We start from the raw sequence: 14,088 nt of genomic DNA, 5'->3' as shown, positions 1-14,088 counted from the left end.
CACTGAGAGGAGTTGTTTAAGGCTCTTGCACTTCCCTCAAGTCTGTTCCTTCTCATTAGTGCTCGTACAACTGGTTATACAACTATACTGTAAAGCAAAGCAGGGAATGTGCTTAAAATACTGTAAAGAGCTCTGTTGTTTAGGGGTTTTTTCTTTAAGGTAAATCAAATCTGCATTCAGAATAACCTTCAGAATTCATAGCGTTACCCTGTGAATGCTGTGCAAGCACAGCTCTGGGGGAACAGGCAGAGCCCAGAGGCATAGCCAGGAGCTTGACAAGGTCCATGTTTTTTTTTGTGACACCTCGAACTGAGGGGGACATACATGTAGTCATGCTGATCCCAAGACCTTGTTGTCACTTCATCTATGAAGCTGCTTCAAGTGTCATACTGAAGCCAAGCTTAGGAGACCATTTTTGAAATGTGCGTAGTGTATGCACTTGGGATTTATTTTACAGTAGGCTTGATGCTCAGCAAGGGCTTGCTGCCCCTAAAAAGTTGTCCTATTTTTAGCCATGTCACTTCCTGTGCAGTGTATGTCATTTCTCTGGAGCTGATCTTCTATCAGATCAGCAAGCTCTCCAGTGCACTAGAACAAATATTTGTGTTGTTTCCATCAGATGGCTGAGCTGATGTGCCTGGAGGCAGGAGCAGGGGGGCAGCAGTGGCTGGAGCTGTGGGAGCAGGCTCGCCCCTCTCACAGCACTGTTCCAGCAGTGACTGCCCGCCTTTAATGCTTTATTGGATGTTTGGGCTCGGTGATACTGCGGGTCTTCCTGGGTGAAGAATTACAGACAGTTTTGAAACAAAAATCATCTGAAGCTGAGCCAAGAACTGGGCTGATGGGAGGTCCTTCCCTCCCCCAAAAACATCTGTTCCATGATCTCTCTCTGTTGATGTTTGCTGCGATGGGGCAGAGTCCGGCTGCTCTGCTCACGCTGTTTGCCCGCTGCCCAGGCGGGAGGAGGAGCAGTCCCTGCGGCAGTGCTGTCATCCGGCCCTGGCCCTCCTGCGGGAGTGCATGTGTGCAGGAGAGCCATGGCTCAAGTGCAGTGGCACTGGCAGGAACTGCCAGTACTTGGGTCTCTTTCGTTCTGTTTTCAATGCCTGTTTTTGGCTAGTGGTTCTCTTAATTTTTCAAGCCTGCTCTTCTGCTGAAACAGGCATTTCCACGCTTGTCTTTAGCTAGACCCTGTCTCCTGCCCAAACAGCACACCCGTGACAAATGAGCTCAGAAACCAACCTGTGTTGAAACTAATTGGCACAAGGTAAAGTGGTTGATTTTTTTTTTAAAGTTTGATCACTTCCTTGTTTCATTTTGGTGCATGTGAGCACTGAAAGGGAGGGCTAAGGATGGGAGAGCTTATTATACTGGTTTGGCATTTTGTGGCTTTAGGGTTCAAATAGATGAGTTCAGCCATTCCAGCAGCTTACAGGTGGCTAAAATATGTGTTCCCTCCTGGTCACATGTCCTCCCTCACATCAGTTCCAGAGGCTCTCCTTTGTGTTGGACTTTCTACTTGGGTTTTTGCATGTGAGCTGATTGAGCTCACTGAACTGTCAGAAAACTTTGTGTTGGTGATGGTCCTTTTTTCCTGGTGGGTTTTTTTGGTAGTTCACAGCACTAATAGTGTGGGTGAGGGGGATTATAGCCAACTGCCCTCTTCGAACTTGTTGTCTGGGTGCACGTTCTCATTTGACTTCATAACATTGCATCAGTTTGATCCTATCTCTTATTCACTGTATTTCTCAAATATTAGAAACCAATGAAAGATCTTCCACTTCCTGTGGCCCTTATTAAAACTCTTCAGAAGAATCCCTGGCACTTCCCCTTGGAGATTGAAGCGTTCTGGAGCCTCATGCCAGTGGCTTGTGCTTTGACTGGTGACAGGATCCACTGGTTAATGAGCTTGGGAACTGGCTTAGCTGGAACTGAGGCCAGCTTTTCTTGTTTTTCGTCTGGGCATCTTTGGGCACCTTTCACAGTTTGTTTATTGAATTGGACCCAAACGTCTTTTTTTACATCCATGTTAGAGATTGTTATTCTGTGTTTGCATTAGCACCTGGTCCCTTCAGCAACGTTCTGTAGGGGAATATTAGCAGTGGCTGGTGCTGTTAACCGAGTTCCTGTGTGCTGCTTGAAGCTAATATTGAACAGAAGGGCAATCACGGTGCCTTCTGAAAGTTAGCATAGGGTTCTTTAATATGCTGCTGCCTAAAATTAAAAGGATTAATACTTGTATTTTGACATTGAATCTCTATTAGCTCTTGAAATACTCAGTCAAAAGTGTTTTTCATTAGTCTTTCAATCTTAAACATTCTATCCCAAGAGTGACATGCATAAGGTTTCAGCTTTAAATTGGTTCTGGTTACCAAAGCACAGAAAACTTGTGTTCATTTGCTCTCCCCTGAAATGGCTTCTCTGAATGTTGGGCCCAACATAAGAATTAAATTCCACATGCACTACTTGCAGTTTCATTCTGAAAGACTGTCTGGAGAAAGGCAGGAATGAAAGCGTTCTTTCAACTACAAGTACAGTACTTCAGCAAAAATCAAATTTAGCTGTCATGTGAGGTCAATGGGGGCTTTGTATGTCAAAAGCAAGTGCTTCTCTGTCGGGGTGGGGGAGTGCAGTCAACAGCTGAAATAAGCTTAATTGCAGGTTGAAGCTGAAAAAGATGCTATCAGATTTTGGTTGTCTTCCTGCCTGTACATCTTCCTTGTCTTAAATCTTGAATACTTCCTCATCCATAGAGTTACCTTATTGCTGTGAGCAGAAGACGTGACTTGTTTCTATGTTGCTGTTGGCTTTGCAACCCAGAGGTTTGCTCTTGATATCAATTTCATATGTTTTGGGGAAATAAAAACAAAATGGGGTGGATGTGGGTGTGAGAGGAGATGAGATTTCTCTGGAAACAAAATAATGGGAAAGTTGTTTGTGTTTGGCTTCAAATACCTCTTATGTAAAAGGAAGTCTTTTTTACTGTGGTACTTCTTACTGTGGTTTTATCTAGTTTTATAACGTGGCACTTGGTGAAGTATTCAACTATCTTGAAAGCCTTTTCCCTCTGTTTTTTTTTCTGTTTGAAATGTATACTGATGTTACTTGCAAGATTGATTTATTTTTTTTTTTTTTCTTTTTTCTTTTCAGTAATATTGGTTATCTTTGGCTTGACTTGCAAGAATTAAAATTACCTATGCTTCAGCTTACTTTTTAATCAGGAAATGGTAGACCTAAGTTGATCTTGAGTTAAATAATTGATACCTTGATATACCTAGTTTCTTAACGAGAAGCTGTTTTTTCTTTCAAAATTGGTAAAAAAAGGGCAGTTGTATATTTATGGATGTGGGAAAAATGGAAACTGATTTTATCTCATGCAGTGGCGTGACAGAAATGATTTGCAAGTTAGACCACTTGATAATAGTTAGGAACCTCAGAACACTGATGGAAATGGTAATTTGTTGTAATCTTCTTGTAATATCTTGCAAATATCTGTAAACTTACTTTAATACAAGCCACGGGAAAAAAATAAATTATGCAATTTTAATGAAAACCAAATTTAAGGATGTTAAATAATGAGGCGACTCATGTATCTTCTACTTCTCATTTTTGTTATATTTTCACACATAATTTATAAATAAATGGTTATGTGTACCTGGTCTAATATTTTTTGACTGAAAGGGTGATTTTCTCAGTGTGTGAAAAATCATAATACAGGGTTTGTGGTAAGCAGTTACGTTGTCTTTCACTAGTGACACAGTGACATGTGAATTCATGTGACTGTTGTTAGTTATAATTACTATGCAGGAAGTAAGTCTGTATTACTATGCTTGTCTTTTATTTTACAGTTCTCATGCACAGTGTCAGGTGTTCAGGTTTCAGCATAAGTGTCCCTCTCCCCTCTTCCCCTTACCTGACTGCTAGAAGCAGTAATAGTTCCAATATTTGCTAAAATTACTTTTCTTTGCGGGGTGTATATCAAAAATAAGTTGGTGGGGCTGAGGGTGGGTAATGCAAAGCCTACATATGACTGTACTTGCGTTATTGGGCAGACTTTTTAGACTTTTTGGGAAAGGGCACCAAGTTACCCACAAGGCATTTTTTCTGGAAGGTCTTTTTGCTGAGCTATAGGAAATTCCAGATTTTCAAATGTCAGCTGTAAAAGAAGGGTTTTCTCAGGCCTCTAAATACTGGGTTGTCTGTATCAATTTCAGGTTTATAGAAGAAGGGAAAATGGCTCAAGAAACTAACCGTAGCCAAGTGCCTATGCTTTGTTCCACTGGCTGCGGATTTTACGGGAATCCTCGCACAAATGGCATGTGTTCAGTGTGCTACAAAGAGCACCTTCAAAGGCAGAACAGTAATGGTAGAATTAGCCCTCCTGGTAAGTAACACCGTCTGTACACGTGTGTGAACAGCTCAACCTGACGCAGCAGGCAGCAGCTTCATGGCCATGTCCAAATACTGATTGTTGGAGCATTAGTGCAAACCATTTCATTCCAGCATTTTACCGTGCAGAATGAGCTTGGATGGAATGCTCATAATGTAACTGTGCTGCCACTAATCTGCTCAGAAGTAGACTCTCACTAATACCTTTTGTATTCGAGTGTTTCTGATTTGAAGATGGAAAAATGCAGAAAAACACTATGCCAACATATTTTTCCTGGAATTACTGAGTGTAGAGATAGGATTGATCTTGGGGAATGTTTGTGAAAAGCATTTAAAAGTACAGGTATTTTGTCTCTGCAGCCTCATGCTGAAGGATTAACCTGTAAACACTTGATAGTTTCTCCTTAACTTCATATACTTTCTGTTCTTTTTGGCCCAGTGCCCCGTGTACTGTCGCCTTTCCTACAACCTGACCTTTTAAACTGAAGCAATAGCTTCTATTGAAATCTGAGGTTCTGGGTTCTACACCTTCAAAATGCATCTGGAGTTGGCATTAGGATGTTACACTGGTGTTCTCACAGATCCATCTTGGTTTTTTAAACAAAACACCAACTTCTCATGTCAGAATACTGCAGTTTATGCTGAGAAAGCTGCTTGCAGATGCTTTAATTAGCAAAAATAATAACTATTTTAAAACTCCAGCTTCAAAAGTTTCTGCAGTGTAAGTTCTGGGGGCCTGGGGCTGGAATGAGATCAAAATATGGCCAAACATAATGTGTGGGTTTTTTTTTTAAATTACATTTCATTATGGTGTAGGCAGAGATCCAATTACTTTCTTGACTGGTGTCGCAGGGGTTGAAGAGTGATTTCGGTGTGTAACTGTTGTAGTCCCAGGAAGTAGCATAACACATTTTCCATGGGTGTGTGTCTTGCAGCAGCCTCTGTCAGTAGTATCACCGAGTCCTTACCGGTCCAGTGCACAGAGGGCAGTGCCCAGGAAACTCAGTCCACTTTAGATTCTACATCGACTCCATCTATGCAGCCAAGGTAAGACACTTCGGTGTGCTCTGTGTCTTTACAGAAAAATCTGTGTCAAAATGATTAAATGAAGTGTACTGATCCTGCATAATTAAATGCTGGAACCAGGATTAGGAAAAGGTGTAAGATTTCAGTGCTGACTTTAAAGCATGGGATGTCAGGGCTTCATCTGGCATTCAAATGGAAATTTGTCTTTAGAATTTAGCCTCAAATAGAAGTTGCCAGCTTCTGTTCTACAGAGATTTGTCTGGCTGCTCTTCTGATTCCACAGCTTGTAGTTGTACATTTACCAAAGGAGAACTCTTTTCATCTTAGAAATTTGAGGATTTTGTAAAATGGCAGAGAGCTGTTTACTAGAGCTCTCATAAATAAATGTATGATAATGTGTTAACAAGCCAGTTGCTCCACAAAGAGTGGAGAGTACTAGAACAGGGGAAAGATACAAGTCTTGGTACAAGTTGTGCTACTGAACTGATCTCTTATTAAGCAAGTAATTTCCATCAGGATTATTCAAGGATACATAATGTCCTCTTGTAAATCACTCAGACTTACTAAGTGTTCTCCATTTGTAAAAGCTAAATATTTGTTTATATTTAGTGCTTCATTTCAGTTTAGAATGACACAACCAACAGCAACTTAAGTGCTTTGGAAATTTTTTGAGTGAAAAGTGTTAGTGTGTTACATACCATGGAAGCTAACTTGTAGTAATACTCATTTCAACTTTTCTTTACAAAAATGAATGTAGCAAAACACAGGCTGAGGGCGATTTCATCAGTTACTGCTGACTGATTCTGCTCAGACTGTTTTCTGCTCTCTATCTTTTTATGGGAGGTGTTATCTCATGCTTGGATCCTGCATATGAACTGAGAGCTAGGTGCCATGCTTGATGCTATATTTAGTCTTTCCATTCTGAGGTTTCTAGTTGGGCTAGAAAATACATATCTTACCCTGAAACAACTCTTCTGGTATGTGTAAAAAAAAAAGTTCATCCAGGTCAATGCACAGATGTGAACCAATTACAGTGCCTTGCCTTTGTTCTCTCACAACTTCAGTAAAGTCATGAAAGAGCAGAAGTACCTCACTGATCACTGGCTTGATTACTGGCTGCAGGAGAAGTGAGTCCTCTTGGACTTGCACTTCAGAAAAATCAGTGTCACTTGCTTGGGGTTTTTTTCCAAAATAAAAAAGCAGGAATTCAACTTCAGTCTCTGGAAATACCTCAGAATTACGATGCTCTAAGGACAGATCTATTAAATTGACAGTGTCCTTTTGCAGGTGGCCAGACAGGCAGCTCGAGACCTGCATGCAGTTCTTGACAATTAAAATTGTGACTCCAGTGCTCTGGTTGTGCCATGGAGTGCTGGTTCATGGGCTGCTGGGCTTTGCCTTCAGAGTGAATTCACTCAGTGAAAAGGAAGAAAAAAAATAATGCAAATGAGATAGTGCTACCTCTTGCTTGGGGCTTGAGCTCTGTCTTGTTCCATAGGAGAGCTGCTGGATGAGCAGCTTGTCTGGGAGTGACTGCTAGTGTTGAATTGCTCTCTCTCAGCTGCTCGGGGTGTTCATTGGTGAGTGTTCAGCCATGCTGTGATTTAGCAGTATGGCCAAAGGATTGGGAAGTTTTGCCTGCACCACTTTACACTGTGAAAATCCAAGGGGTTCTGTGTGCAGCTGCTGCAGCTTTTTATTACTGGAAACATTGACATGCTGCAATTTTCTTGTTCGTATCACCAGAACACTGAAAGTAGCTCCTCTACAATTATCTTGCTGACTTATGTTATAAAGATCCTTGCATATTGAATGTTGCATTGTTGCTTCTGTGTGGAATGATGGTATGCCAAACCACCCAAAATGTTCTTCCTTTTTTGTAGTAGAACTGTTTTATTGCATTCAATATGAATTTAAAAAAATGTTTACCTTTTGTGTCAGTTCAGATTGTGGCAGTTCTAAGTGGCTACAGAAACAGCTTCAGAGTGAAAAGTTCTGGGATACTTCATCAGGAGGTACCCTAATGTATCTCTTACAGGAAAAGAACATGGAAATGCATCATAAAAATTGTAACTTTCTTCTTTTGCCCCTCAGCCCTGTGTCAAGTCAGTCACTTTTAAGAGAATCCGTAGCATCATCCCAACCGGATAGTACGGCCGTGGACAAAACAGTACCTGAGACAGAAGAGTTGCAAGGTTGGTGCCTAGTTTTCAGAGGCAGAATTTATGAATAATGTTTTTTAAACTTTGACTGTTCTTAATACACTCCTGTTTGAGATGGCTGATTCTCAAACCCAAATATTGTGTGAAGTCAGAAGGCAAAATAAGGATAAAGTTTCTTTTCTTGAACGGCAAGTCAAGCTGAAACCTTATGTTTATGTGTAATTGGTGATTGGTCAGTGTCTGCCATAAACAAGTGTGTTAGTTGGTGTTGGAAATGCACATTATAAATGGACATCCTGTTGTATGCCATGGCTATTACATGTAAGTAGAGTTTTGAGTATCTGTTACTTCTCAGAGTAACCATTTACAGCACATACCAGAAGCTTATGAGCATATTTGTGATAGAGGGTGTTTGACACAGCCATTGCAAGACAGGGTGAGTATTTTTTATGAACAGGAAATACCTATAAAAGAACCTTTTACTTAGGAACTGTAGTGGTGTAATATTTTGAACTACTGAAATTCACTTTATCAAGTATAAAATTAACAAACCACAGGTTATGTTTACTTGAAGGAAAATGGCTGAGTAGGTTATTTTAACTATATTGGCCTAAAATTCTTCTTGCTGGTACAAATAAAGTTTCTTTTTCCCTTTTTTCTTTCTAAATGCAGACTTTAAGAGCTTAAGACTAAAAAAAAAATTAGTAATATTTTTTAGGAAATGCAGAAATGCCAGATAGTGTACAAAATGTGCTCAGACTGGTAACCTGTAGACATTATGAAAGGTATTTAAAGGTAAGACAGTAAATATTCTGCCTTCTACTGAGACAGTTTAGGCTTTAGTGGGGAGGATTATTTTTTTGTCTAAACACAGAAGTTTAGGTTTTTCACAGATACAACATGTAATTCCACTTAAACATTCTAAATATTTGTTCTTCTACTGTACCTCTGGTATCAAAGTTACACTTCTCAGATACTTTTCTAAACCTGACCCATCCCTTTTTGTAGGGTGGAATACAAGAGTCATTATTCAGCTACTGTGCCAAGTAAGGCCATCTCCTTAGTCACATAAACTTGTGAGAAGATTTTAATTCTATTTTTTTTACCATTTTTACTAACCTTTGAGGTGTTAATTATTAGAAACATGTTTACTCTTGAAAATATATGTTCTAGAGATACGCTCTAATGCCTGTTAGGAAGTTTGTGTTCTGGAGCTGAGAGCTCTTGTCTCAGTTTTGACAGTGCCTCTACGGGCTTTTCGCTGGGAGGCAGAGGGAATACTTTACTTTATTGACCCTTACACTGTGAAGTGACTTGGGCCTGTGAGAAGACTTTTTCCAGCAGGTTTTCAGAGGCATGTCTTTCTCCTTAACCATTTGGGTAAATCTGTGCTCCTTCTGATTCTCTACCTCTCAAGCTCATTCTCCTTACGAGAAGAAAAGAGGTTTCTCAACCAGAAGCTTTGAATTTAGGGACGTATCTGCATTTTACAGTATGTTTTTCAAGGATCAACCTATATCAGGTGTTTAGATTACTCAGCTGTGTCCTCTGTCCTTTTCTTTGTACCCTCGTTTCTAAACTAAGAACATCACCAGCATATAGTTGCAGTTCTAAATTACCATCCCTATTTATAACTCTCTGGCAGGGTCAGCCTTATTTCCTTAAGAGTTCCTTCTGTGTTGCCCTGTAACTGAAAATCATAGGAAATGTAGTGTTTCCAGTTTTAAAGCATTTTGATTTGAAAATATAAGTTTGGAAGGAAAGCAGCTTAGAATGGATGCTGAGAGAATTTAATTGAATTGCTCTAACAGTTGTGCATCCTAAAGTTTCTCCTTTTTTTGGAATTTGAATTTTAGGTTGCTGACAAGAATGTAATACAAACACGTGAATCCAAGTGGTTTTTTTTAGTACTGCCTAAGTTTTTAACATTTAGAAAAAGATAAAGTCCCAGCAATGTGCTAGTTGATCCCAGAGTGAAGTGTGTCTCATAGTATTTCTGTTGATGTAGGGGAACAAAAGGAGAAGTAATGTCAGTATTTATTTAGATAAAATCTTGCCTTGTTGGGAATGTCTCTTCTGAGGAGAATTGTTCTATGCTGCTGGTGTAACTTAATGTATTGTGTTCAGCTGAGGTCTCCTTAACTTGCCATGTAACAAAAATTACCAGGCTGCAACAACATTGAACGAAAGACTGGGTGAATAATTAATCTTTCTTAGATTACTGTTATTACTTTTCTAAAGCAGACAGATAAATGGGACTTGAGCTGTGTGCAACAGTCCTTGCTGTTTGCAGTCAAGCTAAAACTACAAAGGGATAAAGTTCCCAAAGAGCAGTTCAGAGTTGTCTTTGTTGGACTTATGCATTGCAGAAGAAATAGAGGAAAACTCTAGAATATGTTAATAAGTCTAGACTTCAGAGCTAGTGTTTGTATGATGGTGCTTGTGGAACACTGCAAAAAGCCCAGATGCCCTAAGATAGGGACTAATAGAATTTTTTTTAACTTTAGTGTTCTTAAATACCATGAACATACCATTAAAGATGACGTAAAATGAAACTCATGGTTGGGATATTTGTGATTTTCATAGAGGATTTTGGTTCAAATCTCTGGCTTCTATTCAAAAGCAAATTGAGACCTAAAATTTATGGTTACTACAGTAGATACAGAGTGACTTGTGGTGCAGTAGAAGAATCTTCCCACTCAGTTCTACACTGAGCAGCAGCGCTTAAGTATTTTTAAACTTTTTTTAATGTGAGAGCCATACGCACAAAGAAAATGTAAGGGTGTTTGAGAGCCTTGTTATGCAGGGAAGAGTGCCAGTTTTTCCTAAATTTAGCTAATAGTTACAGAGGCTCTCAGTGAAACTTACATTGAGGTAACTGGATTTTGCTACAACAGGAAATGCAGACTGGAGAATGTTAGCTCATGGCATGACGATGTCTTAATGAATTAAGACTGCAATGTCTGTTTTGTATAAAACTGCAGAAGTTCATTTGAGTAAGTCTTACCCCTTCTGGTATTTGTCTCACCTCTTTTAGTCCTTGCTGATTATGGTTCTTATCTTGCAATCCTTCTGATGCTATCCCCAGTCAGAAATGTGCCCTGTAACAGCCATTTAAAGCCATTGAACCTCCTTTTTTTTTTTTTTTTTTGCAAACTATGAATTTTTATACATTTCAGGACAAAGAGAAGCTCTGCTTGTAACACAGGTGGTGACTTAGAAGGACTTAATAGACTGTGTATAATAGTATCTTTGCTAGATTAGCCTGTGGAATATACTGTCCCCTCAGGCAAAGTCTTTGCTGGTTATCAGGTATCTTGCTATCCATTGATGTTGCTTAGTACAATGTTTTGATACATAGCAAAAGTGGTGAGTGCCCTTTCCTTTTAAAAAAAAAAAAGATCAGAATAGCAGCGCATGAAAAACCCCACTGGATTTGTCATGCAGAAGAGCTGTCAACTGGCGTAGAACTAGCACAGAACTGCATCTGACAGTCTCTGACAAACAAAAGTCCAGCTGCACAGAGATGCCTGCAGCTTTTTCCCTGACAAATGTCTGAGCTTGCTGTTGTATTCTCTTCCTTACAGCACTGGTTCTAGCTCTGCTTCCATCCACACTCCTCCCAGCTGGAGCTTGCTTTTGTTCTTTGCTGCAGATACTCCCAGCTTCTGTGTATCTTACTCCCTGGAGGCTTGTCCTGCTGTGGTGTAGCTATGTCTGGTAGGCAGAGGTTGGCTCTTTGCCCTTCTTGAAATGAAGTTGGGGTTTTTTTGTTTCTATTTCTGTTTTGTAATGTAAGGAATGTGGAAATACTTGAGGAAACCAGCCAACTTCTATTTTTACCTGAGTCGGGCAAATACTATCATTACTTGTTTGTACTCTCCCACACAACCTGTAACCTGTTTCTTTTAGATGTGAGAGAACACTGAAGTAGGTTGAAAGTTGCCTTAGGAGAAATGTCTTTAAAATTAGGTCTTTACCTGCTTCCTTCTGGGCTCCAGGACAATGTAGTTCCAACCTGTAAGTCTGGGTCTCTTGAGCTGATGTTTCTCACCCCAGGTAGTGACTGTGTTCTGTGTAGGCTTTTTCCAGGTGTGCAAGAGCAACAGTGTCACAATAGCTGAGATTGTTCTGAAATACTGTGTTTTGTGTGGCCTCCGTGTTGCAGCCTTCAGCAAAAATAATGTTGATTCAGGATCTGAAAGAGGGTGTTTGGCTCAGCTGATGCTGTTACACAGAGTGCTTCTTACAAGCTGATTTTGGGAACTTGGCGAGTAACACTGTGGGGAAGCACTTGGCTGCTGGATTTTCTTCCTGAATCTGACAGTGCTGAATCTTACTGTTAAACCTAATGTTTATTACTTTGGTTTTTTTATGGTATTTTCAAGCATTTGGTGAGTTCTTTCCTTAAATTACATTGAAGGTCTAGAAGGAGAGAGTTCAGTCACTGCAGAGACACCAATACACTTCAGACATGGAAGCTGCAGCAAAATGGCCAAATGTACAACATGGGCTTTAGATTGTTGTAGGACTTAAAAGGGAAGAGACAGACTTTTTTTTTCTCCACTGTTCTTACTAACTTTTTTAATGTCAGCTTCAGTGTCAGAGAATGCAGAGCCCGCACCTGAAGAACAGGACAAGTCGCTTGACAAACCAAAACAGAAAAAGAATCGTTGTTTCATGTGCAGGAAGAAGGTTGGACTTACTGGTAAGAAATACTGATTTCAGTTTCCTTATGCTTGTTTAGGCTTTGGACCTTTGAAATGTTATCTTAAAGGGAAAATGGGGCATGGTCATTTGATGTTGACTTGAAGTAATAGTCAAAGGTGCTTTCAGCTGAATCTTACTAGATTAGTCATTCCTGTATCATTTTGTTTTTCAGCCTCCTGTCTTAAAGTGAAGTTCATAATTCCAAATACTTCCTTTTGGAAGTCTCCTTAGCTGAGGAATTGGTTGATAGTTTGCTGCCATTCACTAGCCACCTTTGCAGTGGTCCAATGAAAGGGCCTGAGTTCTTCAGGGCTCATAAACACTAGCAAAAGAGCAGGAGTTTTCTAGGAATGTTCTGTGCTAGAGTGTCATGCAAAAAGAGGGATGGTCAAGTCAAATCTTGCTGTAATCACTTAAAAATGTATTTGTGATTCTTATGCTTTCTGCAGCAGAGGCTCTTTGGCTGATTGATTGACACTGGTGACTGAGATTTACTGCTAGTGAGTGAACACATTCAGGATTTAAAGCAAACCAATGTAAATAAGAATGTTGAAATATCTGAGCTGCTGTTTCTGTCCACAGGGTTCGAATGTCGGTGTGGGAACGTTTACTGTGGAATGCACCGTTACTCAGATGTACACAGTTGCTCTTACAATTACAAAGCTGATGCTGCTGAGAAAATCAGAAAAGAGAATCCTGTAGTTGTTGGGGAAAAGATCCAGAAGATCTGAACTGCTGCTTCTGCTGGAATACAAAAATCTTCTGACCATCTGCAGATTAAATTGACTTGAGCTTTTTTCCTTAGTCATCAGGAACGTAGAGCAGTGTATCTTGCCTAGACCTTTTAATCATGCATGTCATCAGATGAATAGATTTTTTTGGTTTTGTTTTTTTTTTTTTTTTTTTTGTTTTGAAAATGACTCTGAACATTATTTTCATTGCAGTTTTCTGTGGCTGAAGACTTAAGTAAACTTTACAAGTATTATCCTTTAAGATCATTTTAATTTTAGTTGAGTGCAGAGGGCTTTTATAACAAACGTGGAGAAAATATTGGAGGGCTGTGCTTTTCCAGGATAAAACATGCATGCATTAACTTTGCAGTTTATTTTCTTGTTGTATATAGCTTTTCTCTGCAGCACAATTTCCTTTTTTTTTTTTTTTTTTTGATAATGCCTTGTATGGCACAACTAGTTATCAGTAACTGAATGTATTTTAATCATTATGGCTGCTTCTGGTTTTTTTTTCCCATTAACGAGAGGTTATACATGTTCGCATATTAGCTTGTTTGCACCCTCTACCTATTTATGTATGAATCATTTGTAATGAGAGTGTGTGCTGAGATTGTGTGGGTTTTTTTGTTGTTTTTTTGGTTTTTTAATTGGGGTTTGTTTTTGTGTGTGTGGGGGGAAGGCTGTATGCACTTCATTGACTGCAGTTTTCATTGGGATTACATCCATCAGTTTTGTCTGTACACAAATATGAAGAATGATCTGAAATACCTGTGCTGTATTTATGTTTATCCACGTCTTAACTTTGATTAAATAAAACTTAAAAAAATCCGAGCCCCTGTGGCTGTCACTGGAATATGTAAGTTGGATTTCTCTTGCTTTACTTAATGGGGACCTTCCCTTGGTGGTTCCTTTACTTAAAGTGTATTTATTCACAGTGACCATGTGTATCCCAATGCCAGCTAAATTCTGGTGTTTTTTTAAAGTCTCTTCACCTGTAACTACCAGAGACACTGCAGTTTCCACACCTTGTCTGTTGATTCTGCCCAGGGAGCTCTCCGTGCTTCCTGTGC

General features: G+C 39.6%; 1 protein-coding gene across 7 annotated transcripts in view; it reads left to right on the top strand.

The window, feature by feature from the left end:
* The window catches only part of ZFAND6 (zinc finger AN1-type containing 6), a 34,712-nt gene extending 20,841 nt beyond the window's left edge, over nt 1-13,871 (top strand). For 6 of the 7 annotated variants that reach the window (XM_048317627.1, XM_048317628.1, XM_048317629.1 and 3 more), the window contains 5 exons: nt 4,215-4,384; nt 5,325-5,436; nt 7,510-7,610; nt 12,172-12,285; nt 12,870-13,871. In XM_048317627.1, coding sequence (XP_048173584.1) covers nt 4,234-4,384; nt 5,325-5,436; nt 7,510-7,610; nt 12,172-12,285; nt 12,870-13,018 — 627 coding nt within the window. In that variant the 5' untranslated portion in view covers nt 4,215-4,233 and the 3' untranslated portion in view covers nt 13,019-13,871. Of the gene's footprint in view, nt 1-4,214; nt 4,385-5,324; nt 5,437-7,509; nt 7,611-12,171; nt 12,286-12,736; nt 12,788-12,869 lie in introns of all 7 variants that reach the window. The other variant, XM_048317633.1, reaches the window with a different exon arrangement.
* The last annotated feature ends 217 nt before the right edge of the window (nt 13,872-14,088 follow it).

This window comes from Corvus hawaiiensis, chromosome 13 (assembly GCF_020740725.1).
Source record: "Corvus hawaiiensis isolate bCorHaw1 chromosome 13, bCorHaw1.pri.cur, whole genome shotgun sequence".
Classification (NCBI taxonomy): Eukaryota; Metazoa; Chordata; class Aves; order Passeriformes; family Corvidae; genus Corvus; species Corvus hawaiiensis.
Note: the sequence above shows the minus strand (reverse complement) of the source record. Positions and strands in the feature narration are given on the sequence as shown.